The sequence below is a fragment of the Haplochromis burtoni genome, unplaced genomic scaffold, assembly GCF_018398535.1.
Source record: "Haplochromis burtoni strain Fernald_Lab_line unplaced genomic scaffold, NCSU_Asbu1 Contig_29, whole genome shotgun sequence".
NCBI classification, from domain to species: Eukaryota; Metazoa; Chordata; class Actinopteri; order Cichliformes; family Cichlidae; genus Haplochromis; species Haplochromis burtoni.
Genome location: NW_024582390.1, coordinates 3056788 through 3084661, shown reverse-complemented (window position 1 = coordinate 3084661; position 27874 = coordinate 3056788). Strand labels below are relative to the sequence as shown.

General features: G+C 39.2%; 3 protein-coding genes across 4 annotated transcripts; 1 reads left to right on the top strand and 2 right to left on the bottom strand.

Annotated features, from left to right (window-relative positions):
- Positions 1-123: 123 nt before the first annotated feature.
- On the bottom strand, positions 124-6685 carry rdh1 (retinol dehydrogenase 1). The gene is made up of 6 exons (XM_005918170.3): positions 6559-6685; positions 3578-3613; positions 3126-3456; positions 1897-2155; positions 791-954; positions 124-699 (listed from the first exon to the last, which is right to left on the bottom strand). Exons 1-6 carry the CDS (start codon positions 6679-6681, stop codon positions 479-481), a joined length of 1134 nt encoding a protein of 377 aa, XP_005918232.1. The 5' UTR covers positions 6682-6685; the 3' UTR covers positions 124-478.
- Positions 6123-12678, bottom strand: dhrs9 (dehydrogenase/reductase (SDR family) member 9). Of its 2 annotated transcripts, none has more exons than XM_005918169.3 (5): positions 12545-12678; positions 9690-10006; positions 7884-8142; positions 7639-7802; positions 6123-7340 (listed from the first exon to the last, which is right to left on the bottom strand). In XM_005918169.3, the coding sequence occupies exons 2-5, from the start codon at positions 10000-10002 to the stop codon at positions 7117-7119; spliced, it is 960 nt and encodes a 319-aa protein (XP_005918231.1). In that variant the 5' UTR covers positions 10003-10006; positions 12545-12678; the 3' UTR covers positions 6123-7116. The 2 variants fall into 2 exon arrangements, with proteins under 2 accessions (XP_005918231.1, XP_014187837.1); XM_014332351.2 differs by lacking the exon at positions 12545-12678 and adding an exon at positions 12308-12518.
- A 2832-nt stretch (positions 12679-15510) lies between these two features.
- Positions 15511-26250, top strand: abcb11a (ATP-binding cassette, sub-family B (MDR/TAP), member 11a). Its single transcript, XM_042219218.1, has 28 exons — positions 15511-16848; positions 17252-17338; positions 17457-17472; positions 17560-17608; positions 17751-17992; positions 18080-18164; positions 18597-18730; positions 18825-18996; positions 19107-19231; positions 19302-19476; positions 19566-19679; positions 19768-19878; positions 19954-20079; positions 20167-20370; positions 20457-20627; positions 20715-20904; positions 21663-21744; positions 21829-21937; positions 22030-22191; positions 22288-22392; positions 23495-23656; positions 23754-23957; positions 24041-24282; positions 24367-24523; positions 24617-24814; positions 24918-25124; positions 25429-25575; positions 25693-26250. The coding sequence occupies exons 2-28, from the start codon at positions 17290-17292 to the stop codon at positions 25891-25893; spliced, it is 3939 nt and encodes a 1312-aa protein (XP_042075152.1). The 5' UTR covers positions 15511-16848; positions 17252-17289; the 3' UTR covers positions 25894-26250.
- Positions 26251-27874: the final 1624 nt, after the last annotated feature.

Below are 27874 nucleotides of genomic sequence, written 5' to 3'. Positions count from 1 at the left end.
ACACCACCACCTCCACCATGAAACACTGATACAACACAGGACTGATCCACGATTTCATATTAATTATGTCGTATTCTGACCCGATTAACTGAATGTCACAGCAGAAATCAAGACTCAACAGGCCAGTCTTGTATTGTTTAATTTTGGTGAGCCCGTGCACATTGTAACCTTAGCTTCCTCTTCTTAGTCGATGGGAATGGGACCCGGTGGGGTCATCTGCTGCTCTAGCTCATCTCCTTCAGTGTTTGATGTGTTGTGTGTTCAGAGATGCTCTTCTGTATATCTTGGTTTTAACAAGTGGTTATTTGAGCTACTGTTTTATCTTTTTTTGAATCATCTTCTCTAACCCCTAGAGATGGTGTGTGGGAAAATCTCAATCAGCTTTAGCTTAGGGTGAACATGGTCAACATATACACAGGAGAGAAGTAATGACACAGTCATACAAACTTTTACAGCGATGGTAAAGGCTGTCTGCTATTTACATCTTTTGTTTAGGAGAAGGGAGAAGCACAGTGACTATAAAGTCTGCAATGAATGAAGGGAGGTAGGACAAAGGGATCCAGAAAAGCTTTGCGTCCCAGCCTGCTGCGTAACGTGTGCGTGGGAAGCGAGCGGTCAGCGCGTGCTCCATGCACCTCGTCACCTTAGAGATATCCGGACTGCACAAGAGTCCCATGGAGAAGGTCTGAGCTTTCACATCTGAGAGATCAATAATCAGATAAAAGTGATCTTACAGAGCATCTGTTTAGCTGATCTGTAGCTGATTTAAACAAAGTGCACTTTTACTCACACTCATCAAAGTATGTAGCTCCATATGAGTCTTTCACATCTTGAGGGAGGCGGGACCACAGCCTCCTCAGGTTAGCGTCAATAAGGTCAATGCGGGTCACGTTAGTCTTGAAGAAACCGGGCTCGATGATGCTCACATTAATACCAAAGTGCTGCATTTCCCTCCTGGTCAGACAAAGCAGACAACGTGTCTCTTTATTGGCTTCACTTTTCAGATCTGTGTTTATAAGTAAATTTTTATGATTGATCCTTGATGGGTGGCATTATTTTTGATAATAAATCAAAGAATGGACTCTTTACAGGATGTAGGACCTTTTAACATCAGCCTTTTGGCCTCCGCCATGTTGTTTCTTAGAGCTGCAAGTGAATGCTAAGACTAGCTAAGACTAGCATACTAGTGTTAAAGCAAGTGAAAGAATTTTACTGAGCACTTCTCCATCAGTACTATGCTGCGGCATAGTTAATATATGAGTATTTTCAATCCTTTGATACTTTCATTAGACTGTGGTAGATGTCATTTCTGCTTTACTATATTTTTATGTGTATGTATTTATTTTTTTTTATAGGCAGAGGTCAATGGGTCCATTTTTGGACAAAAGGTCCATTAACAGATAACAAATATCAAATATTTGTTATTTGAAAATAGGCATGAATTCAAAAGCTTTGGAAGTGTTTCTTAAAGCCTGGTTCTGCTGGAGGTTTCTTCCTGTTAAAAATGAGTTTCTCCTTCCCACTGTCGCCAAGTACTTGCTCATAGGGGGCTTCTTATTGTTTGCGTTTTCTCTGTATTTTGGGGGATTATGAAGTGCATTGAGATGATTTGATATTATATAAATAAAACTGAATAAAAGTGAATTGAAGATTTCAGCTCTTTCAACTACTGCTAACATCGCTTTATAGTAGTCTCCTGATCTCCCCTTAAAAGATGCGTAACTAACTGTAGTGTGGAGTTATCAAAGCATCAGGACACTCACATTATTTTATTGGTCCAATGTCACCAAAACCATCTTGCCTACCCAAGTGTTAATCCTTTTTTTTTTTTTTTTTTTTAATTATGACTTAAAAACCCCCCACCTCAGCAGTATGTTTTTAACCACATGTTCATACCTGAGGCTGTCAGAAAAGGCTTCCACTCCCCATTTGGACAGGCAGTATCCTCCACCAGTGAGAGACAGTCGTCCCAGAATACTAGCTACATTCACCACTCTGCCCCGAGCTTTCTTTAAGAGAGGCAGAAACTGGAGGGTTACGTCAATCACTCCTAACAGATTCACATCCAAAACCTTTGTGAAATCCTCTAACTTCATCCATTCTGATGGGCCGATGGGTGTCGATCTTCCTGCATTATTCACCAGACCCCACAGACCTGCAGGATACACAATAACGACCACCAGAAAACAGCTCATGACCTTCATCTTTTAAATCTTTTGCTTTGTAATCTTGACAGATTAAACTGCTTACAGCCCATGCAGATGCTTCTCTGCATCTCCAGATGTCAAACACTGACCTGCTGTGCAAGGTTTTAGTACAAGTTGATCAAACTGCTATCTGTTCAACCCTAGAGAAGAGTATGAGATGCTCCACATACACAGGTTGGCCAAATTTTGGTTTGTATCCTTTTCTGTAGGCATTTTGTAAGTATGGCATGAAACTTCCTTGTGTGTGTGCTAATGTGCATCTGAATGTTGGATGAAGCCAGGTCTATAATTCCTATTTGCTGGAGTAGACTCATTGCAGAGATGACTTTGGACATCTTTTGCATACAAAATAGTATTTTTCCCAACTTATGTAAAATTTGTTTGGTTCTTGTGGAAAATCAGATGTTTTTGCCCCCTGGGTTTCGAAAAATTTGAAAATCTATGTGGTGAAAATCTGTCATTGACACACTGAACATCTGAGAAGCAGGTGAAAACAGACATATGGGTTCTTTTCTAATGATCTATAAGATAAAAAGGTTAGGAGCCACTTACATAGAGCATGGGCCTGACAAACTGATCTATGGCATTTGTTTTACACATCTGCCACCTTTATTTTTTTCAGTAAAAATCTTTTTCATAGATAAAATCAAATGATGGAATTACTTTTTGCCCATCAGTAATAACATTTGTTTTCAGCACATGCTGTCCCACAGTTGGTAGTCAGATCTCAGTCTACAGTCTTGATTTATGTCAGAAGCAGGTTTCTCCCTCCCGTTTAAAAGGCAAGATGTGTTACATGTATCAGTAGGAGGATGATGGGTTGATGACGGGATGGACCAGCTTGGCTTTATCTCTCCCAGTGCTTCACTCTGACTGGCACCCTATCAGTGTGCACCCCCTGCTGTCCGCCCGGCTCACCTCGCTCTCCGACCTCTCTGCTCACAGACTCCACCGCCTTCCTGATGCTCGAGCTGTCCGTAACATCCAGCAGGAAGGCCTTCAGTCTGGGGGAGGCAGCCGCTGCCAAGTCTGCGGCACCTTTCTCTGTGAGGCAGGCGGCCATGACTTGGAAACCTTTTCGATCCAGCTGTTTGGCCAGAAGATTCCCAAAGCCGCTGTCACAGCCTGTGATGAGCACATGTTTCTGGCTGAAACCATCAACCTTGTAGGAATCTCTGATGTACCAGCGGACGGCAGCGAGCGTGGCCAGAAGGAAAACACAGGTTAGGGCCAGGTGTGACAGGATTACCTAAAACACAAAAATTACAACTAAAATGAAAGACTTCACACATTCATAATGTCATCCTCTACTTTATTTTAATCTCTGGATAAAGTAATTAATTTATACAAAAACAGAGAAATCGTCTTACCCCTGCCAAATAAGCTGCTAGACGGTCTGTAAATACCTGGTGGGAGAAACTTGGGATGCATTTCAAAACATTTAAGCAGCAGTAATGAAACCTGAATTATACACACGGCCTCTTAATGTTTGTTTAGCCTCGTTTTATTTTTCATAAAGCAGAGCATCACATGAAAGTTCTGGACATTGAAGAATAAAGCAATTTAACACTTAATAAATAAAAGATTTATAAAACTTGTCTCAGTGTTAAAGCCTGTAACCACATTATCAAACCAGGGCGCCACTGCTATTATTTAGCTTCAGCTCCCCCTTGTGGCTCAACTGGTTATGGCAGAATTACATAGCTTTTAAAGCCATTCACAACTAAGTGAGCCCTTAACCCAGTATTGAGTAGAACAGACTGAGATCTAAGAAAATGTGGCCACACCTGATTAATATGTCCCCAAATGAAGTTCAGTTCACCCAAACAGAAAATTGGCATCTACCCTCACAGGTCTGAAAGCTGGAAGGTTAAACTGAATACATTTAATCAGTATGTCTTGATGCATTCTCAATCATCCAGGTAAGTAAATCTCCAAAAATTGATTCTGTTCATCTGGACGTAACGTTTTGTGGGAGAAACGTTTCGTCACTCATCCAAGTGACTTCTTCAGTCTCAGCTGACTGCAGGTTTCCCCATCTTATAAACAGTACATTTGCATAATGACTGAAAAGCTGGAAAGGCACCTAAAGAAAGCCCCAGCCGATCCAGGAGTGAAGGACAACCGCTCCCCAAGCGAAAACCTGTAGTGATCCCATATGTGTCAGGAGTATCGGAGTAGTTGAGACGCATTTTTTCTAAACACCAGGTCTCTGTGGCTTTTAAACCCCAAAACACGCTGCGCCAAAAATTGGTCCACCCCAAGGATCGGGTCCCCCGACACAAACAGAGTAACATAGTGTACGCTGTTAAGTGCCAGGAGGATTGCCAGGATTTATACATCGGGGAAATCAAACAACCTCTGGCGAAGCGGATGGCACAACACAGAAGAACTACCTCGTCAGGCCAGGATTCTGCAGTCTATTTACAGCTACAGGCCAGTGTACACTCTTTCAAGGATGAGGATGTACACATCCTGGACAGGGAGGAACGCTGGTTTGAGCGCGGAGTCAAGGAGGCCATTTATGTGAAAAGGGAAAGACCAACTCTGAATCGAGGAGGGGGCCTAAGGGTACATCTTTCGCCATCTTACAATGCTGTGATTGCAGCCATTCCCCAGCTCTCTGTGAATGGTACTCATGGACATTGATCAGTGGTCTTTGATCAGTGGGTTTTGGTCAGTGGTTGTTGATCAATGGTCATGAGAATTTGCATAATTAAGATTAAAGAACTGACCTCCCAGCCCATTGTTCCTTCAGTGGGCTGGTTTCAGTCATTATGCAAATGTACTGTTTATAAGATCGGGGAAACCTGCAGTCGAAACGCTTCTCCCACAAAACGCTACGTCCAGATGAACAGAATCGACTTTTGGAGATTTAATCAGTATATTTGTGATCACAGGTTTACTGATTTCATATGGTAACATTATGTTATCCTAGAACTCATTCGAGAGGGGAATATATGAGGGAGCGGATGTGGCTCAGGAGGTACAGCAGTTCATCTATTAATCAGGAGGCTGGTGGTTTGATCCTTAGCTCCCCTGGTCTGCATGCTGGAGTATCGTTGGGCAAGATACTAAATCCTGACTTGCCCCTGATGTGTGTGCATGAATGTTATGCATTAACATTGGAGGGGGAGAGGGAGGGGAAACAGGAGGACAAAGGAGGGGGGAACAACTAAGCTGTAGTGCCTCTTCACCTCACTGTGCAATACCTTGTGCAATACTTTTTGTAAATAGTCAACAGTGCAATAGACTCAATACTTGAAATGTGCAATTCACTTGTATTTTTATTTTTTATTCCTATTTATTCTATTTATCCCCTTTGTATATTTTATTTATATTTGTCTCTGTATTTATATATGTGTGTGTGTGTGTGTGTGTGTGTGTGTGTGTGTGTGTGTGTGTGTGTGTGTTTATATAACAATTCTGTAACTGTAACTTCGGTCGTTGCTGTGCTTTTTTTGGAAGTCGAATTTCCCAGAGGAACCCACCCGAGGGATTAATAAAGTTCTATCTTATCTTCTATCTTATCTTATCTTAAAAAAAAAAGTGTATATGTGTGAGTGAATGAAGCTTGAAGTGAGAGTGTGCTTTGAGAACTCAAACTGAGCTGATAAGCACTAGAACTACAGCCCATTTATCTGACATCTGTTAGCTCAAACTACAGGAAAATGCTGCTTAGAGCTCACGATTACAAAAGACTTACAGAAAACTGGATCATTACTTTTTATAGACACTCAGCGATATACTTGAACACTAAAACTGTAAAGAATTATTCGCTGGTACCAAAGTTTTTTACATTGTGGTGCGAGAGATTTTATTCAAAGATCTTAATCCAGTCCTCTTTGTTTCTCACACGAACATGCGGGAATAGGAAGTATGTAGTTGGAAAAAAAAAATGTGTACGATTTTGGGCATTTTCTCAATACATTTTATTTGATTTGTGCACCAATTGTGTTTCATTAACATAACCCTCTGAAAACTCAAAGCCAAACTATCTGCATGTTAGAAACTAAACTATGGGTAAACAGATTTTTAAAAAAAACAGCATGACAATTTTCATTCATCCACCAGATGGCATCAGATCTCATTAAGCTATCTACTGAAAGTAAAATGTAACAAAAAAAAAAAAAAAAACGCATACAAAAATAACAAAAGGTTTCAATCGAGCCACTCCTGTCAAGTCTGCTAATTAGCTTAGTGTAAAATAAATAAACAGCCAATAACTTATCCAGACGTTAGCTGGGCTAGGTGATCACAATGGGTACAAGAGTCAAACAGCACAAATTTAAGCACCACTAAATGTACAATAGTAGAACAAATAATAATCATAAAAATAATACAAACATACCATGGTTACAGCTTTAGATGTTTCTGCTGCTTCACCCCTGGGGATATAAATTAACTGAAAGGTGCTTTCCACATCAAAACCTGGTGCTGAAGGTGAAGTTATGTAACAAGTCTGCAGAGTCATAGTCCGATTTAACAGGAGGGTCTAAAAGGTTACACGCTTGGGCTTGTGTAATACACTCAGAGTGCATGAGCCCTGGTTCTGATAACAGCACTCCCCTTTCAACTGAAATCAATTGTGAAAGCACAAAATCTCTGACTAAAGGTTACAGAGCACACTCTTCGATATGTAGGACGAATACATGTTAGGATTTTTTGCTTTACTAGCAAAGGTGAGATGACACAGCATTCAAGATTATTACATGACTTGACACAAAGTTAATTGTCAGTGCTCAAAGGTTTCTTCATTACCTGACATGTACTCTTCTGAGTGCAGCTCTATTAATCAATTAAATAGATGTAATAATGTCTAGAGTCATAATTATCGTAAGAAAATAAACACACGCCCATATAATCTTCAGATTAGCCCAAAATGCTTCACTGACTGACGTGACAGAAACTACAGCGCAGATATTTTGGGTCTGGGTTTACTTTTAATTAAATACGTGTCTGAGAGCCAGCTCGGCATGTACGACATCGGCAACCAGAGGAACTTGGCGTCCCACCCGGGGGAGTAGCGAGTGCGTGGATAAAGGGCAGAGATGGCGTGCTCCATACAGCCGACCACCTTCATCAGGTCCCCGTCTACAATCTGCCTGTACCTCTCGTCCAACTGCTCAAGCGCTAAAAAGAGAAATGTTTCACACATGAGTTCTGTAAAAATGATTCAATTCAATTAAAGGACTAATGATCATCAGTCGGGATCACAGGCAACATTAATGCAGCTGAAAAGAGTCCAGAAAGCTTCTGGTGCACGAAATCTTGTCTGCTGCATATTGATTCTGCACAGTCACATGAAATGAAGAGATTAAAGTAGATACAATGTCAGGCTGAAGATGGAAATGAGTGCAATGGATGAACAGCTTGAAAACATAATGCATCTGAGTAAGTCTTATCTGTTAAATGAAATAAAGCATCTCACTTGTGTCCAAGAAACCATGCCCGTAGTCATCTTTCACTTCCTGAGGTAATCTTTCCCAGAGCTTCATGAAGTTATTCTTCAACATAGCTGTGTCAGTCACGTTTGTTTTAAAGAACCCGGGCTCAATGCATAACACCTTGACTCCAAATGGTGCCATGTCGATACTGAAACACAAAATGAGATGCTGCAAGTCAGCAGACTCACAGGGTACGCATGTACAGGCTCAAAGTCAGATGTGCTCTCACCGGAGGCTGTCATTGAAGGACTCCACTCCATACTTGGACACACAGTAAGGTCCACCGAATGGGCTGATTCGACCGCACACACTGGCGATGTTTATCACCCTGCCTTTGGCCTTCTTGATGAGGGGGAGGACACTCAGGGTCACGTCGATGACACCGAGCAGATTGACCGCTATCATAGGTTTGAAATCTTCTACGGTGAGCCAGTCGTTGGGACCGGACGGCACTGAGATTCCAGCGTTGTTCACGACAGCCCAGAGGCCTGAAGTAACACAAACCCAACAACAAGAAGCACAATGAGAGCCACAGTGCGGACACACAAATCCCTGCTTTGGACTGCGTGTTATAATCATTAATGTTGAAATATAGTATACCATAAAAACAGGGCCACATGAGAATTGGGACTGTTGTTGAGGGCTGGAACAGTAAGATTAACTAATTTATACTCAACGCAACTTTACCTCCTTACAAACTGCTGTTGGAGAGAGTAGATGTCAAAAATATTCCCCAACTGTGGCCCTTGGGAAAACTCAAATGTCATAACTTTTTAAATTCTTTGTGTTATTGCTGGGAGATATTGTTTCTGGGTCATTAACCCAGACTGATTGTGAAATCATAGCAAACCACTCTTAAGAACATTGTGTATTTGCTTCTCATTTTATGTCATGTAGGCCCACTTTAAAGTGATAAACATGCTCTGCCGGTTTCTAATCTAGACTCAATTCCATGAATCCACACTTTGAAAAAAATCACTGATATGAGCAGCTAAGCATCTACTACAATAAAGTCAAATGATTTGCAGATACACTTTAACATTAACTTCTCAAAGCCAGTTTAAAAATTGGGCTCAGAACTTTGTTTTCATTTCCCAGGTCTGATATTCAATTCAATTTTATTTATATAGTGCCAAATCACCACCTCCTGGTTCTGCCGAAGAAACCTCCGGCAGAACCAGGCTCAGGGAGGGGCGGCCATCAACCATTAAAACAAGCCCCAAACCCTAAAATGACTGGAAATGAGTTAAACAGGCTGGCTCTTCCTGCAGGCACACTACAAATCCAAACACTGAGTCATTAAATACATTAACCCTTTTACGCATAGTGGTCACTACAGTGGACAGCTATTCAAAGGCTGTTTTCTTGTCTTTGTGTCAGCGTTGGTGGTATACTTGCACATAAATACAACACACAGTGCATATTATTTATTTGTTTGTCAAATTCACAAGTCAAAACATATGTTGTCCAACTAAATTGACATGTAAAAAATTCTTTGAAAAGTACATGCTTTTAAAAAAAAAATGAAGTTCAAAAATATTTTTTTCGTGCCTAAAGATGAATAAAAACACTAACATAATGAGATGTTCTCTTTGCTTCATTGTTCTTAAAGTTCAGTTGTTCAGGGTTTGTTTTATTTTCCTTCATGCTGGAATAAACAGAGTGAGTGGGTGGGTGGGTAGCTGGGTTATTGACTATACTGACAACAGATAGGAGTATACAGACTGACACAGTCCTCACTGTGAAAAAGGAAGGCCTTTACATTAAGTTTCAGTCTTGTTCACATTTTATTCAAGAAAACAAAACTGAATAATTCTTTCATTAGTATATTTATTCTACTCACGCCTGTCTAAAGCAATTAAAAATTACTGTGATGGACTACTTTTGCGATAAAAATAAAGAAATGACTGTGAAAACAGATGAATTGCCTTAACAGCCACTTTAACTAATCCTGGTTTTTCCTGGCATGTAATCCAACTATTTGACATTTAAGTTCATCAGTTAAAAATGGGAGACTTTACACTGAGCCACTCACCCTTCTGTCCAACCAGAGTCTTGATGAAAGCTGCCACTTTGCTCACACTCTCAGAGTCGGCGACGTCCAGGTGGATGGTGGTCAGTTTGTCGGAGGAGACCTTCTTCAGCTCATCCTCACCCTTCCCGGTGTAACAGCCTGCAATCACGCGGAAGCCCAGCTTGTCCAGGTGTCTCGCCAGGAGATTACCAAACCCGGAGTCGCAACCTGTGATGTACACATACTTGTCCTCCTTGTTGGAAACTCTTTTGGTTTCTCTGTACCAGCGATAAACGAACCAAACAGCCACCAGCCCGAGGATGTACAGAAACATTTTTCTAAGGTCAAGAAGAAGGTGGAACATTATTATTAGGTTATATTCAAATAACTCCGGAAACTTTTATACATATATATTATAGGTCATGGTTAAATGATTATAACAAATAGGTGTTGATGTGCAATAACATAGGAGGTTGAGCCAAAACCCTTAGCGGCTGTGTGAGGGGGTCAAAACTACGAGTGTAGGCTGCTGATAAATGACAGCTTCATGTGATGATTAAATCATTGAGATCAATGACAAGGTTCTGAATTGTGCCAGTCCGGTTGGCCAATATGATTACATACCTTATTAGAATGACAGGGTTTCTAATAAGGTATGACTCTAAAGTCTTGACTTGTTTTCCTTATTTTAATTACTTAAAAGACCTGTCATATTTGAATGCCTACTCCATCATTCTTCTTTGGTTAACCGGCTGCTCTTTTGTACAAATACTCGTCATATCTGAATCTACTTCGTAAAGAAAACCAGCACTTGTATTTGCATTGGATGTGAGGAATAGACAGTAACGAAACCATGCTGTGATTTACGGATCATCCTGTCACTCCTGTTTGGCCAACCGTACACCTAATGCTCTTTTCTTCAATGAAGGAAATGACCTTACACCTACTCTTCTGCATATTCCTGTAATATGTTGTCTTGACTTTGCGCACACATTCACACTCCTATTTGTCATGCACAGTTTTACATCTGTAAACCATCTGAGCATGCTACTACAGGTTAACAACCTGCTGTGACTTGACACACTCAAGCTCCGTAAACATGCTTTACAACGCTCATGACGTGATGCCTGTGGGCTTGGCAGACTTCACAGACAACCAAAAAGACTAAACTTTTTGGGTTTGGGGTTTTTTTGGTAAATGAGAAATACTTTATTTGTGAAATTATTTAAAAATGCTCGATGATTAAAGTGATGACAATAACATCTGGCAGATGCTTCTCTCCCAGACTGATATCATGCATTATAGATGGTGACAGCATGTAGCATGAAGGCCTTACATATATACACAATCAGAATCAGAATGGGTTTTATTGCCAAATGTTGAGCAGGTTTACAACATTAGGAAATTGCTGCGGTGCTTCAGTGCAAACATACTGTCATAAATTACGCTTAAATAGACATGAAAATAAAAATAAGAATAAGAATTAAAAGTGCTAAGTCCCTCACAATGGCGCCACTGTGAGGGAACCTATTAGAATGAAAGATTAAATCATCTGTTTTGACTACAAACACAATCAACAACTGGTGAGACTGCAGACGGAAATATAAAGATAAACTAAACATCTGCAAAATGCAAAGAATGAGAGATAACACAAGGCTGTGAAGAATTTCACATATTACTTTGACGACTTTTACTGTCATTTGAGAAATGAGACAAAGGAAAAGGCCACGGGAAGTTTTACACTCTCGTCTAGCGGATGAAGAAGTATTTAAATCATTGTGAGTATATTTAGAAATATTACACTATAAAAGAAATTAGCACGAACATACATTTAAAGCTACTTTTGGGTGCTCTCTTCTTTCCCCAAAGGTGAACCATAGGAGATCGATCCACATGTTTGATCTGACACAGATTTTATGCTGGCTCTAATGCACCGTTGCCAGTTATCTGTGTTTCCCCCCAATTTTTGTGGATCCTCCTGGTCTTTAAACTAGTGAATGGTTAGGTTAGGTAAAGTACCTAAAGTAAAAGGCCGAAATTTGTGTATCATAATTACAACAATTTAGGTTCAGATTTATTTTTATTTTTTCAAGTTGAAAATACCGATTTTAAAATATGTTCCCCTGAGTCAAGATGAGGAAGTAGGAGAAATGCTTGAGTAAATGTACTAGTTGACAGGTTTATCCGGTGGAACAATGTACTAAGGTGGGGATGGAGGTGGGATCAGCCTGGGTGACTGGAGCTGGGTGTGGCAGGAATGCCCTGTGGGCTATGCAGGAGTCGCACAAGCTAATTAATTTTGAAAATCTGGATTCATCTTTATGTTAGAGTTTTGGATCTAACTGTAAAACACTGGAGGAATAACAAAAAATCTCTCTTAATGTTGTTCCACAGTGATATTCTCACACAGAGTCAAGAACAAGAAATAAAATTCAAATTAGTTAATTTCACAAAACAAAAAAAAGAAAGAAGGAAAAACAGGAAATAATCACAGTTTAGAAGCCGGGACCTGGGGGGTATTTGATACTTTTTCCTCAGTAAGATTTCTCTTAATAATACTCATCTTGACCCACACACTTCATTGATTATGAAATCAGTTGATTATCCTCCTCAGCTGCAGGTAGATTCAAAAGCCTTACCTGTGGTGGGGTGAATGCGCCTCACACCTTTGAACTGATCAGAATAAATGAGTAACTGAAGTTACTGGGTGTAACACTGAGCCAAGCCTTTTATCGCATTAACTTTAGATTCGTCACCTTTAGTTCACTTTCCCGTCTGTTATATAAAATATAAAATTTCAAGGCGCGGAAAGATTGATAAACTTCATATATGGAGTGTAAGTTTAAAAAAAAAAAAGATATAAAAAAATAACTCACTTCCGTGTTTTCCAAAGTCAGTACATGAAATGAGACCTGCAGCGCAGCGAGGCATGAACCTCCACCGAAAAGAAGTAAGAAGCTCATTTTTCTCTCTCCTCTATTTCATTTGTTGCCAGTTCTCCGAAACTTCCGGGGATAGTGGTTGACTCTAAGGGTTGCCATGGCTGCGTGACAAAATGCACCAAAAGGGAGAGAACCTGGCGGCAAGAAGCAGCACAGCCAGTTCAGCGGAAAAATTACTGAACTGGCAACTTCAGCCGGAGCTCTGTGTTTTTTTTCCACTGAAAACTGACTGAAGAGCGCCAACCCCTGGACACTAAATTTCTCGCTCAATTTTTATTTCACTTATTTCATTTATTTATTTATTTTTTTATCTTTTTTTCGTCTTCAACTGTATCTTTACTGGTTCTTGATGTGTAGAGCTTGGACCTGAAGAAACACAAACCCATTCCGTTTATTTATTTTATATGGAGAGAATGACCATAATCAGTCTATCAAAGTCTACACTGTTGCTTTTGTGTCTCACTGCCAGGAAACCAGTGGGACCACGGAATTTCACAGTTCCCATTTCAGAAGTAACGTGATAACCACAGCCCGCCTCCAGCTCTAACATACTGTACCAGTCAAGCAACGATATGTTAATTACTGAGCTTTAGGAGGTTTTGGAGGTGCATTTTATTACTGTTCAAGCTACAGTAGGCTGGTTTCCAGTCTGTGCTAAGCTAACCTAAACAGTGTTAAGACCCCCCAACCCCAAATTTACCTGAATGTTGACACTTTACAGAAATGTCTTGTTATTTTTGCATATGTGAAATATCAATAAAATTACAAAAAAACTGTCTGTATATCGACTAATGTCTAATATAAAATACCACAGAAAACTGTACTATGAATATATATGTTTGTTTGTTTGTTTGTTTTACATTTTTACGGATTTTTAAAACATTATCACACACAAAAAGACTGTAAAAATAAGAAAAAATGTTTAAAATAATTTCACAAATATTTTATGTTTATTTAGAAGATAAAGGTGTTAATTTCCAGTTTTATTCCGTAAATGCATATCTAAATTTAAAGCATTGAGTGTAAAATGGCAAAATAAGACAAAAAGAAAAAGAAATAAAGTTTCTGTAATTTTACATGAGTTTGTTCATTCAGATATGTTGTATAATGTAGGAGTTTAAATAAGGGTATAATTGTTAATTCTTATCATTTTTACAACATCATCATTATTATTCCTGTTTAAAAAGATTCTCACTTCTTTTTTAAGCAGTCATTTGTCTCCTTATGTTTATATTTAATTCAACAGCTGCCTTCAAGATAAAAGGAAAGATGATAAAGGGAAGAAGAACACTTTGAGCAGATGGCTGGCGGTCATCTTCCCCTAAGAAATATGTGAACCTCTTCTCATTTGTGAAAAGACTGGCATGCCAGCCAGTTCTGGTATTCTCTGAGGAATGTTGGTCAATTTGCATGGTGTTGGACTGTGAGCACAGGTTTCACTAAAAGGACTGGCAATGTTTTTTGTCTTCCTCTTTGCACAAAGACATTGGTCCCAAAGCTTAGTTGATGCCTTTCTTCAGTTCTTTCCTGTCTTCCATTCCTCATGTATTAGATTTTCTCTGTGCTTTTAGACAGAGAAAATCACCTTGCACCTATGTGCTATCCTGGTAGAGCAAGACTACACCTGCACTGTTCCACAGCAAATCTTAACTGTACCTGTTGTCAATTGCACCTAGATTGAAAAATAACAGGTGTCCAAACACCTTTGAAGTGTCTGCAGCACCAGGGAAACTTGCCATGTTCAGTGTGACTCTAAATTTAGGGTTTTTCATTTCAATTCTGTGTGTTTGTTATGGTTCATTAAAAGCTATTTAAAAAGAACAGTTTTGTTTTTTATAGCACATTATTATAAAAGTTTTCTGATGTGGTCTATTTGTTAACAAAATGAAGTGTTGGGGGACAGGAAGTAAGTGTGTCCTAACTGTTTAAGACTTATCATTGTAAACATTTAAATCTAAAGTACAGTAAATATTTAAGAATATTTCATAGCAGGTGTTCATGTAAGATTAATCACTGGAGCTCTGACAGCCCCGACCTTCCTGTGCTTTTATCATTCACCTGTGATGAGAACAATCAACAATAAAAAAAAAAATTAGTATAATCAGCTTTAAAAATTAGCACTAGAACATTTAGTGCTTGGCTTTTTCATTCGCTCTCACTTGTACATTGAAGTTTATGAATAATAAAAGTTTTGTGAAGACAATTTTAATGACTGTTAATAAAGGACAGGGATCAAAATTACACAACGATGTTGTAAATTACAGACTGAACTCTTACCCATAATGAATGTCCCCACGGTCATTAAACCCTTTTTACAATCACTTATGATAACAACCTAATACATCTGTATTATTGTGAGAAGTTTTCTGTCATTTTCTGTTTGCTACCAGAATTAAATGTTGAGGCGCAGGAACGAAGTGTGTCCTTATGGTACAAAGCTGATGTTATAAAACACAATATCATCATTCAAGTGGTTTTACAGCTGCAGATTTCTTTAAACTGTCAAATGTTTTTAAGGACAGCTAAAGCAAACTCAACAGTATTAATGTCATATTGCAGTAGTATTAAGGCATTATTACACAAAGTAAAGTTAGTGTTTCATTAAGCTCAGCTCTTTCAATATTGACATCCATAAGTAATTACTCGATAAGCTTTGTAAATAACAGTATACTGTAATTATAATAACATTTTCTGGATATTTGTAAGAGGGTAAATCCATTAACTTTTTGCTTGAACACACATAAAAACCTATTATACTGTTCATATAATCCAAAATGAACAGTAAGTGCTGTATTTTTTAAACCCAGTTACTAGTTTAATAAAAGTATTTTGACTTTTGTTTAATGTTTAGATATATATATATATATATATTTACATTAATTATGGAATAAAAGTTTTAACACAATTCTTTAAAAACAATTACACAATAAAGCTCAACTAATAACAATACTTTTTTGGAATTTCAGGCTCCACTGATTTTACTAGATGAGTGTTTGACCACATTATGGGGTGATTTCATTGTTTTTACACGTGTAGCTATATTTTATTAACAAAGCCTGTTTAAATTCACAAGATTTCATGTAAATATAAAGCTAAAACAAGTGTATTTTAATGTCTTATCTCGTAAAAATACAGAAATTTTCTGTATTTAGGTATTTTTATCTGATGGTAAATTTCCATTATTTCATAGTCTTTTCCAGGAGCCTCAGCCCCATATTACTGTTTATTCAAGTATTTATCATTTCATCATTATGTTTTACACTAACAATTACATTATTTAAAGTATTTAAACGTTTAAGAATAGTAGCTGTAAGTGTAAGTTGGGTAAGAGTGTAAGAACACAGGAGCTCTGACGGAGTGGAGCCCTGTCCTACCTGTGCTATTATCAATCACCGGTGTTGTGAACAATAAGCTGCTGTAAAGCAGGAGCAAATTCCAAAACCAGGCCCTTCATCACCATCCCACAAACGCTAACCCCTATATCCTCACTCCTTCCCTGAGATTCTGCTTATTTACAAGGATTTGTTCTTCCAACTTGAGATAGAATTGTGTTTGTTATGACGTATCAACACTTTTAAAATTCAAAATTGAGGAAGCTCACACTGCTACCAAAACAGTTGCAGTTATGTAAAGGAGACAGGTGGCTAGCAAATATTTAAATGTATTCTAAGGATGTAATTCATATAAGCATAACCAGCTTTAAAATTAGCAGTAGAAGAGTTTGTAATTAGCTTATTTCTTCGCTCTCACTTGTTCATTGAAATTTGCAAATAATAAAAGTTTTGTAAAGAAATTTTTTAATGACTGCTAATGAAAGGTGGGGATCAAAATTTCACAAAGACGCAAATTGCAGACTGAACTCCTACTCATAATGAATGTCCCCGCGGTCATTAAACCCTTTTTACAATCACTTCTGATAACAAGTTAATACATTTGCCTTAAAGAATGTTTTCTTTTCTTTTTCTTTCATAACCTTATAATTTCTGAAAAATGTTAGAATTTGTTCTTAAAATAAAGGAATCAGCCTAGAGGCAGGAGGCATAAACTGACTTCACTTAGTTAAAATTTGTCTTGCAAAGACAGCAAATATTGCTGACGTTTATCAGTCTAATGGAGGAGTAGATAGTATAAAAGGGGAGGCATAGGTTAACCTGAGTGTGAGATAGGACATTCCTCTGAAGAACCTCGGCGTTGTTGGTGGGTTTCGTAAGAAAGCAGAGATTCGCCAAGAAGTCCAGGTATGTGGATTCTGATACACTGATTTAAGACCCAGAGTGGTTTATTAAACCCATTAATACTTATTCATGTTGTTTGTTGTGTTTTAATCTTTTATCATTTATATTGGTATCCTGACCTGTGCAGAGTAATGTGCTGCTGAAATATTTCCCTTGTCCTTCGTATGTCCAAGCAGCTGGATAAAAATTGAAAACAATGAACAAGACAGCACGATAAAAAGAAGTTCATTCAACCCACATGCTATCAGCTTGTCTGAAATTATTGAATTCTCAGCAGATCATGTCATCCTTTTTCCTGTCTGTTTGTGCCAATAAAATACAGTGTAACTTGCCTCATTTACATTACATTTAAAGTATATTAAGTTACACTGATATTTATTCCAATGTTTAACTTTTCTATCCACAGAAAGTAAGTATACAACTGCCTGAGTCAGAGCGACAAAAATGAAGAAGAAGGTCAGTCTTACATCACCCCCACTTGCAGATAAAGAAGGTGAGAGAGTTACTTTTAGTGGGAAAAAAAGGACTAAATATCATTACATATATCTTACTAATAGTTTTGCTTAAAAAAGCTAAGCAATTACTCTAATTATAATTTCCCTTCTTTTCAGATGACAGTCAAAATGGGTAAGTTTGGGTTGGGAGACATTAACATGCTATGTGTTTGCAGTTTTTCTGTCATTTACAGTCATAGGTTATTTACATGTTTTACAGGGAAGAGAAGAAAAAAGAAAATGCTCTGAGTGTTGGATACTTTCAGCTGGTAAATATTTTTTCCATGACTCTATAAAAGCTTGTTCTTTTCCTTACCTTTGCTCTTGAATCATCAAAAAAAAAAAAAAGGTAGATAAGCACGAAACATTCTTTATTCCCACAAGCACAAATCCACAATTTCCCATTTTCAGTTCCGATTTGCCACTTGGAAAGACATCGTGATGATGGTGGTGGGGAGTGTGTGTGCCCTTGTACACGGCGCAGCCTCACCGCTCATGCTCCTCGTTTATGGCATGATGACAAACACATTTGTGGATTATGAGCGCGAGGTCCAAGAGCTGAAAGATCCCAACAAGACTTGCAACAACAATACTATTTACTGGGTTAACGACACCGTGTATGAAACGGATGAAAACACCACACTCTACTGCGGGTAAGTCATTTGTTTATTCCAGATGAGATTGTTGCTACAGTAAAGAGTTATTGTTGTTACTGCTACTCATTGTTGTTCTCTTGGTAGGGTGGATATTGAAGCACAGATGACCTTGTTTGCGTATTACTATGTTGGGATTGGATTCGGTGTTCTGATTGTTAGTTACTTTCAGGTAAGTATGCATGTTACATACTCAGCTTTAATTTTTGATTCTTTTTTGTCGCTTCTGGTGAATAATTTCAAACATCCACTTAGCACTCAATTTAAGACCATTTACTATCAGCTGTTGGCCTTTGTGCTGTTAATGAGAGGGGATATCTTTGACATGGTCATCTCAGGCTCATGGCTGTGTAAGAACAGCATCCCCCCTCCATATGCTGCTCACACCTTCTCAATATAAAGGGCAGCCAATCAGAAGAAAAGTTTCCTGAAAGGGAAAGGTTTGTTTCAGGTAGTGGACAAACTGATGAGCTGCACCAAGAACCAGAATAAGGAGTAATCCTGAATTAAAGAATAAAAATATGGAGTTTGTTTAAATCCTTTCTGAAAATGCATGGCTTGTGTCTGTATAATGTGATGTCTTTTTTTTAAAATCACATTTTAGATTGCATTCTGGGTGACGGCGGCTGCAAAGCAAACACAGAGAATTCGAAAGACTTATTTCAGAAAAGTAATGCGAATGGAGATTGGATGGTTCGACTGCAACTCTGTGGGTGAACTAAACACGAGGATATCTGAGTACGTTGTGTCTCTCTCTGCCTGCTGATCAGCCTGTTATCACTGTTTTGCTCAACATGTTTTTACACATTCTGTTGCTTTTTTCTTTTTATAGCGATATCAACAAGATTAACAGTGCCATTGCTGATCAGGTGTCTATATTTATTGAGAGGATCTCTACATTTGTTTTTGGCTTCATGGTTGGGTTCATTGGTGGGTGGAAGCTGACTCTGGTGGTCATAGCAGTGAGCCCTCTGATAGGTATAGGTGCTGGACTGATGGCTATGGTAAGCGTTTGATAGTCAGTTGGCAGTTGGTGGATAGATACCTTTTTTCCTGTTATGTTTAAGCTTTGATATGTTTTTATTTTGTGCATTTTTCTTCCTGGTTCCTGCAGGCTGTGGCCAGACTGACAGGACGAGAGCTTAAAGCCTATGCAAAGGCAGGGGCCGTGGCTGATGAGGTCCTGTCATCCATCAGAACGGTAGCAGCTTTTGGAGGGGAGGAAAAAGAAGCTGAAAGGTATTTTGTAGAACAATATAAATGCTAATACTTTTATTTGTAATGATGCTAAAATACAAATTTTGCACAGGTATGACAGAAACCTTGTGGAAGCTCAAAATTGGGGAGTTAAAAAAGGAACAATCATAGGAGTGTTTCAGGGATACCTGTGGTGCATCATTTTCCTCTGCTATGGTCTGGCCTTTTGGTACGGATCTAAACTGGTCATCGACACTAAGGAGATGACGGCTGGTACTCTTATTCAGGTATGAAATATTAAATTCTAAATGGTAATACTCTGTAGAATACACAGATGGAAAACTGCTGACTTTTAATGCTGCTGTGTTTGTTTTAGGTTTTCTTTGGTGTACTCATGGCAGCAATGAACCTTGGCCAGGCCTCACCGTGCCTGGAGGCCTTCGCTTCTGGACGCGCTGCTGCAAAGAGTATCTTTGAGACAATTGACCGGGTAAAACCAGCTAACTTACATAACCAGAAGACCCAAATTAGTCAATGTTAAAATAATGAATAAAGTTTATCTGTTGCTACTTTCACAGGAACCGGAAATTGATTGTCTATCAGAAGAAGGTCACAAATTAGACAAAGTAAAAGGTGATATTGAGTTCCACAATATCACTTTCTACTACCCATCCCGGCCTGACGTCAAGGTAACATTCTTTGCTTGATATTTGTTCTGTCATGTTTCAGTTTTACACGCACTGAAAGTCAACAACCTTTTTCAGATTTTAGATAATCTGAGCATGCAGATCAGAGCAGGAGAAACCACCGCATTTGTTGGACCAAGTGGATCTGGAAAGAGCACCACAGTCCAGCTCATTCAAAGGTTTTATGACCCAAAGGAAGGAACGGTAACTATCTGAGAAACTTTTCAGACACAGGCAATGAGATGTTTGGGGGCTTTGTTGTAACGTCTTGTAATAAAATATCCTTCTTAGGTGACTTTGGACGGTCATGACATCCGTACTTTGAACATCCAGTGGCTACGATCTCTAATTGGGATTGTTGAGCAGGAGCCAGTACTGTTTGCTACCACCATTGCAGAGAACATCCGATTTGGTCGACCTGGAGTAACCGTGGACAACATTATCCAGGCGGCAAAAGAGGCTAATGCCTACAATTTTATTATGGAGCTACCACAGGTACATTTAAAAATGATATACAGCACAATTGCAGAAGTTACAGCAGTTTTACAGTCATGTGCTGTAATTTTACTCTTATACTCCAGAAATTTGAAACTATGGTGGGTGAAGGTGGAGGCCAGATGAGCGGAGGGCAGAAGCAGCGTATTGCCATAGCTCGTGCGCTCATCCGAAACCCCAAGATCCTCTTGCTGGATATGGCCACATCTGCCCTGGACAATGAAAGTGAAGCTGTAGTCCAGGAAGCACTGGATAACGTGAGCCATTTTTTATATTTCATACATTTTGACTTCATTAGCATCTTGTTTAGTGGACTGACACCCTAATAACAACCATATCTGCAGGTGCGCACAGGCAGGACGACGATTTCTATAGCTCATCGTCTTTCCACGATTAGAAATGCAGATGTTATTATAGGATTTGAGCACGGGCAGGCTGTGGAGAGAGGAACACACAGCGAGTTACTGGGGAAGCAAGGCGTCTACTTCACTCTGGTCACCCTGCAAAGCCAAGGCCAAACCAACACAACTAGTGGTAGGATTCATGTGGTCTGTCAATTACTAGATTTGGACTTTTGGTGCAAGAAAATGAAAATGCGTGGATCAAAATTTATGGTATAATCTTCAAATGTTAAACAAAATCAAATGCCCAAATATGTCCAGAATATGATGTAGAACATTTAAACTAAATTTAAACATTTAAATTTAGAACTAAATTTAATCTGATAGAGAATATGTTCCAACCTTTGGTGATTTCTCAAATTCATTTTGTATGTTTTTCCCTGTTGAAGACATATTTACCTGGACTAGACAGAGATTGTCATGCACGGTTGGAAATTCAGGATAACAAGTTGGCTGCCTGTTGTTTGTCTGATACAGTTAGAGAGTATAGTTGCTTTACATTGTGATGACGCATAATTAAAAGTTCTGCACCCTTTACACCATGTACACCTCCTATTGTGCTGTTCCACACTATCGCATGCAAATAAGACCTTCCTGCCTGGTTGAAAGAGCACATTTCAAAGCTCTCAGTCACATAGCAACATAGCAAAAGGTTTGGGCCTTAGGTTGTTCATGACACTTACAGCTTTGGCGCTGTGGTGCTGTCTTGGCCATATGTAGCTTAAATGCCACAAAAGAACTGGACCTATGCTTATGCTGAATTAATGCCTTCAGTCAAGGCCAAACATTAAATGCATTTCAAAGGGGAAATCCTTTAAAGTATGTTATAGTTATTTCTTGTGTTTGTCAAATCTCAAAGGAAACTTTAATGCTTGATTGTTTTACTTCCAGATGTGATCAGTGAAGCTCCTGAAGAAGACTTTGATCTAAAAGCAGGGGGGTTTAGCCGTGGAAGCCGTAGATCCAGTAAAAGGTACAGTAAGTCCACTTGAAGAAGATCATGAGAAAAGATCATCAGTAAGAAAATACTTTGATATTCTCTATATTACACCTGCAGGAGCTCTCTGCGGCTGCGATCTTGGAGCCAGTTGTCAAATGACTTTGTCCCTGATGCACTATCAGGCAGCCTCAAGATTGCTACGGACACGAATATCAAATCAGAAAATGTACAGAGATTCCTCTCGTGCTATGTAATATGCCAAGACAATTAATAACTGTTCTATGAAAAACAATGGTCCTTACACATATCTTTTAACAGCAACAAAATGATGTGGAAGAACATGTAGAGCCTGCTCCAGTTGCACGTATCCTTAAGTACAATCAGCAGGAATGGCCCTACATGCTGCTTGGCTCACTGGGAGCTGCGGTCAATGGCTCTGTCAACCCCATATATGCCATCTTGTTCAGCCAGATTCTTGGGGTAAGAGCTGTTCTCATGAAGAACGCATGTCATCTTTTACATGTACAGCTGGTTTGAGCATGGGCTAAAATATTTCACCGGTATTTGTTTTTACAGACTTTTGCAATTCAGGACTTGAATGAACAGAGGAAACAGATCAATGGGATATGTGTTCTGTTCTGCATCGTGGCCGTGGCTAGTTTCATTTCACAGTTTTTACAGGTATGCTGTTGCAATTTTAGACATATTAAAAACAAAACATAATCTAGAGTAGCAGTTGTGGAGAAATTGTTTATGTCTCTAGAAGAAGATGAACTGCAATAATGTGATAGGTATGACAAAAATGAAGAATTATACAGGCGACATGTGAACAACGCCTGCCTTTCTGCACATGTTCTACATGTGTGTGGCTATCTGATGACTGAATTGCCTGCGCGTGCCATGAAAGCAGTCATAACAGAGTCAAGATAGCTAAAACAGGTGGGGCTTGGCAACGTGGGTTTTAATTATACTGTGGTTTCTTTACTGCACAGAAGCAAAGGCAACATAAATACCAAAAAAACAAAAAAACAAAACTGTTGGTAGCGTTATTAAATTAGAGTGGAGCAGAGTAAATCTTTAATGTACCAGTGAGGGGACATTTGCTTTCCTCTCCGACAGAAAACACACAAACACCATTCAAACCACAGTACAAGATCCAAAGGTCTGACATTGTCATCATAAATCGGGTTCATTAAAAGGACTAGATGTTACAATCCCTGACAATACATTGCTTTAAATGGAGAAAATCTTGGGGGATGGCTGTTATGAGGAAAAGCAGCACAGAAACTTTACCAGCGGCACACATTGTTGTGTGCCTCAACTTTCGTTCTTTTACCCAAGATAATCTGCCATTTTTCCTTGGTTAGGTTTAGGGATTAGAGATCTGATCTAAATTATCATATTAAAATTTGGGACACATCGTCAGTAGTGGACCTTGGATTCATCGGGTGTTTCGGCCATTATCACTAGACACCCTCATCCAAAGACGCCCTGCCAGGGTTGATCAGGCCCCGGAGTGTGTCACTGGTTTATGTTAAAGGGCCATGGGAAGGGAAAAAGGGCCATAATTTTTTTTTTGAAGAAGGTTAGCAGATTGGATAAAATAGGGTTAGGGGTTATCTTACAATATAAAATGCCTTGAGGCGACTGTTGTTCTGATTAGGCGCTGTATAAATCAATTTTAAAATGAACTGAGTACAGAGTAATGGTAAGAATCAATGTGTGGTTAGAGGGTCAATACTGTATTTTATGGCTTTTTTACAGTGCACATTTAATATTACAGGGATATTCTTTTGCTAAATCTGGAGAGCTTCTGACGCGCCGCCTGAGAAAAGTGGGCTTCCAGGCCATGTTGAAACAAGAGATTGGCTGGTTTGATAACCCTATAAACAGTCCTGGAGCTCTGACCACCAGACTGGCCACAGATGCATCCATGGTTCAGGGGGTAAGTAGGAAACTACAGGACTGTTTTCACAGTTTGGTTTTACAATTAAAATCTTGTTTTTTAAATATTTTTTAACATGCTTGAATAATTTCTGTAGGCAACGGGATCCCAGATTGGCATGATTGTTAACTCAGTGACCAGCATAGGAGTCTCTTTCATCATTGCCTTCTACTTCAGCTGGAAATTAACATTGGTAATTTTGTGCTTCCTGCCGCTCATTGGGCTGTCTGGGGTATTCCAAGCCAAGATGCTGACAGGTTTTGCAAATGAAGATAAGAAGGCAATGGAAGAAGCAGGTCAGGTAAGTTCATCTTCCATTTTAATATCACACCAGTACACAGGCAGCTTTGAATTTCTTGCGGTTAAGTGATTTCTCTCCCACAGGTATCCAGTGAGGCTCTTGCCAACATCAGAACCATTGCAGGTTTGGCCAAAGAGAGCTCATTTGTGGATTCGTATGAGCAGAAACTTGAATTGCCTTATAAGTCTGCCAAGAAGAAAGCCAACATCTATGGGCTCTGTTTTGGCTTTGCTCAGTGTGTCATCTTTTTGGCTTATGCTGCTTCATTTAGATACGGAGGCTTCCTGGTCAGGGCTGAGGGTCTGCAATATATGTTTGTTTTTAGGTTGGTAAAAATCTTGCTTTTTGACATGTTCAACTTTGTGATGTGATTGCCAAACATCAACACTGTGGTCGTGTGTTTCCCCAGGGTGATTTCAGCAGTCGTGATCAGTGGGACAGCACTGGGCAGAGCTTCCTCGTTCACTCCAGATTATGCCAAAGCCAAAACTGCTGCTGCCCAGTTTTTCAAATTGTTGGACAGAGTTCCTAAAATCAGCATAAGCCAGTCAGATGGAGAGATATGGGTTGGTGAATGTCAATAACTGTACATTGAAATGGTTCATGAGTTTTAAGATGTAGCCCGTGTTACTTTTGTGAATCTTGTCATCCATCTTTAGAAAAACTTCAGAGGAGAAATAAATTTCCTTAATTGCAAATTTACCTATCCGACACGACCGGACACCCAGGTGTTGAAGGGCCTCCGTGTGTCTGTGAAGCCCGGGCAGACTTTGGCGTTTGTTGGGAGCAGCGGCTGCGGGAAAAGCACAAGCGTTCAACTGCTGGAGAGGTTCTATGACCCTGATGAAGGGCAAGTGGTGTGTGTTGACTGATTTAAATGTTAATTTCAGATACACAAAATGTATTCAGTGTGAGCAAAACCATTCGCTCTGTTGTAACTGTGTCACCTTTTCTTTTCAGGTGATTGATGGCGTCCCATCTCATTCAGTCAATGTGCCTTTCCTAAGATCTCAGATTGGGATAGTGTCCCAGGAGCCAGTTTTGTTTGACTGCAGTATAGCTGAGAACATACAATATGGAGATAACACCCGCAGTGTCAGCATGGCGGAGATTATTGAAGCTTCTAAGAAAGCTTATCTTCACGACTTTGTGATGACGCTTCCTGATGTGAGTAGGACTGAAATGACTTGAAATGTTGTCCGGTCAGTCATTTTTTGATTAAAAAGAAAGCTGAGTAAGCGAACGAAGCATAAATTCAGAATTAAAGCTAAATTGAATATGACATTGATTGCCTATAGTTCCTTTTAGAAGGTAACTGGCAGAATGTGCAGACAAGCGTTTTCCAGATGCTAAATGCACTTAGTATAGGTTTACTATCCTAAAAAAAATCAAACAAACACACATTTTAAAGATGACTTGTGGTGAACTTAGAGTATAACTTGCTGCTTTTCTCTCTCTTTCAAACTGGTAGAAATATGAGACTCAGGTTGGTGCCCAGGGCTCGCAGCTGTCAAGAGGACAGAAACAACGCATCGCTATTGCACGTGCTATTGTCAGGAACCCCAAGATCCTGCTGTTAGATGAGGCCACGTCTGCCCTGGATACTGAAAGTGAAAAGGTATCTTTTAAGTCCTCTAATCTAGTCTTTTAAATGAAAGTTTGACAAAACATCCATATCATATATCCATGACACTCAAAAGGAACTCGCTGATGACAGAGATTTTTTGTCCTGCAGACCGTGCAGACTGCTCTGGATGAGGCAAGAAAAGGACGAACCTGCATCGTCATCGCTCACCGGCTGTCAACCATCCAGACTGCAGACATCATAGCTGTGATGTCTCATGGAGCTGTCATCGAGCAAGGCACACATGATAAACTCATGGCCAAGAGGAGCGCCTATTACAAACTGGTCACAACAGGTGCTCCGATCAGCTAGAATTATTTGAGCTTGTTGTATTTACAGAGCCGTTTAGTTGCAAACTTGAACCATTTGGAAAATCGTCCCTCATATCCTGCTCATTTAAATGCACAACTTTACTTCGTTTTCATAAAACTCCTCCCAGGATAAAAAAAGAAAATCTACAAATTTTCTTTTCTTCAGTACACATCATCATCATCATCATCATTAAAAATCAATACATCTGTCAGCAAATCTCCCACGTCCAAATACAGATACAATTTCTTTACAAAATTTGTCAGTTTACTCTGTACATGTCACAATACGGCTGTGTGCAGGCAAAAGTAGGACCCAAACGCAAACTCACAGAGACAAAAGGTAAACTCAAAAAACACAGCTTTATTGCTGGCGTGGAGTGGGACACGAAAAAACAATACAAAGTAAACTAAACTGGGAAAACTAAAGCACAAGGAGCCACAGGGAAAAATCACACAGCTATGAGGGAGACTACGACACTGACAAAGAGAAACACAGGGCTTAAATACACAGAGGGATAACGAGGGAATGAGACACAGAAGGAGGGCACAGCTGGGAGAAATCAGGACTGGACGAGACAGAGACGCAAAACTAGAAACACTCACATGAGGCATGGACCTTCAAAGTAAAACAGGAAGTATCACACAGAGACACGAACTAGACACAGTGGAGACAGCAACTAAGAAACAGAGACAAACCATAAGGCAGAGGTCTAAGAACCAAAATACACAGAGGGAAATACTCAGCTTTGAACACAAGAGACTAGACTAGAGGGAGTAACAAAAGACCAACCATGAGAACATAATGCACAATGCAGGGTGACAGAAAACAAGAAACTCAAACATGCAAAGACACACACTAAACAGAACAGAGGGGGCACAGAGAGACATGAAGGGCAGGGGAGACTTAACATGGGTTGGAAACACAAGGGGGAACTAATAAGCAAATGAACATAGGAGGCCTAATGAGCTAAACATACTATAAACATCAAAATGAACTAGAACTCAAAACACTGGGTCCTAAGACCCAGGATCGTGACAGTACAATTATATCCTTAATGCTAATTAACTCCATCTCATAAGCATTTGGTCTTAACCTAAAATATACAGGCAGATATTTCTGTCTATATTCAAATAAATAGTGATACTCATCTCCAGGTTTCCCCAAACTATGAAGGACACATAAACGTTTAATATACTTAACTCCATAAAATCTGTCCGTAAGTACTGGGATACCACCGACTCCACATCTAAACTTTGCCAAATAACACCAAATGGAATGATCTAAACCGCACAAGAATCTGTTATTGTTATCAATTAATTAAAGCTCTTTTTTGTATATTTATTTGCCTGTAATGAGTGTTTATAAATGAAGAAGATGAGGATAAAGACTTTTGTATGTATTAAGCCACGTTTGTATCACTGAACCACAGTTATTGTTTTTTTTGTTTAATATATATATATATATATTTTAAAATTGTATAATAATACAATCATTAAAGTAATCTATTTCTAATGTTTTGGTACGGCTTTTTCTGACTAAAATATCAACATTTCTCTTCAGTTTAAAACAATACATCTTACTGTATTGTTTTAAACTTCACATATAGAAGTTATTATGGATATTTAAGCATCTATTTTCTTCTACTCAGCTAGTTCATGTGATGGTAGCATGGAGTCCATCCTAGCTCCCAGAGAGCAAAAGGCAGGGCACACAGTGAATGTGTTATAGGTCTACTACAGGGCTAATACAGAGAGATAAACAACCATTATCACCTACAGCCAATTCATTGCCAATTAACCTAACCCAGAAAGAAGGCCCCATCTGGCAAACGTATTTGAACCCAGGACGGTCTTGCTGTGACACAGCAGCGCTAACCACCATTTAATTGGGACCTTTGGACCTTTGGACAGAGTTCAGGCTGCTGAGTGGTTCTCTGTTGCTGCACCCTCAGTACCAGTTGATAATAAAGCACCCAGGCACA

What these genes read in the sequence shown, in the direction of transcription:
- dhrs9 (XM_005918169.3), bottom strand. Translation starts at nt 10,002, where the DNA reads ATGTTTCTGTACATCCTCGGGCTGGTGGCTGTTTGGTTCGTTTATCGC. An exon ending in GACTCTGGTTGGACAGAAGG is followed by an intron (nt 8,143 to 9,689) that starts GTGAGTGGCTCA and finishes GTGTTACTTCAG; the next exon opens with GCCTCTGGGCTGTCGTGAAC. An exon ending in TCCTTCAATGACAGCCTCCG is followed by an intron (nt 7,803 to 7,883) that starts GTGAGAGCACAT and finishes TTTGTGTTTCAG; the next exon opens with TATCGACATGGCACCATTTG.
- abcb11a (XM_042219218.1), top strand. Translation starts at nt 17,290, where the DNA reads ATGAAGAAGAAGGTCAGTCTTACATCACCCCCACTTGCAGATAAAGAA. An exon ending in TCTTTGAGACAATTGACCGG is followed by an intron (nt 19,680 to 19,767) that starts GTAAAACCAGCT and finishes CTACTTTCACAG; the next exon opens with GAACCGGAAATTGATTGTCT. An exon ending in ATGACCCAAAGGAAGGAACG is followed by an intron (nt 20,080 to 20,166) that starts GTAACTATCTGA and finishes TATCCTTCTTAG; the next exon opens with GTGACTTTGGACGGTCATGA.
- rdh1 (XM_005918170.3), bottom strand. Translation starts at nt 6,681, where the DNA reads ATGACTCTGCAGACTTGTTACATAACTTCACCTTCAGCACCAGGTTTT. An exon ending in CAGAGAGGTCGGAGAGCGAG is followed by an intron (nt 2,156 to 3,125) that starts GTGAGCCGGGCG and finishes TGTATCCTGCAG; the next exon opens with GTCTGTGGGGTCTGGTGAAT. An exon ending in AGCTACATACTTTGATGAGT is followed by an intron (nt 700 to 790) that starts GTGAGTAAAAGT and finishes TTGATCTCTCAG; the next exon opens with ATGTGAAAGCTCAGACCTTC.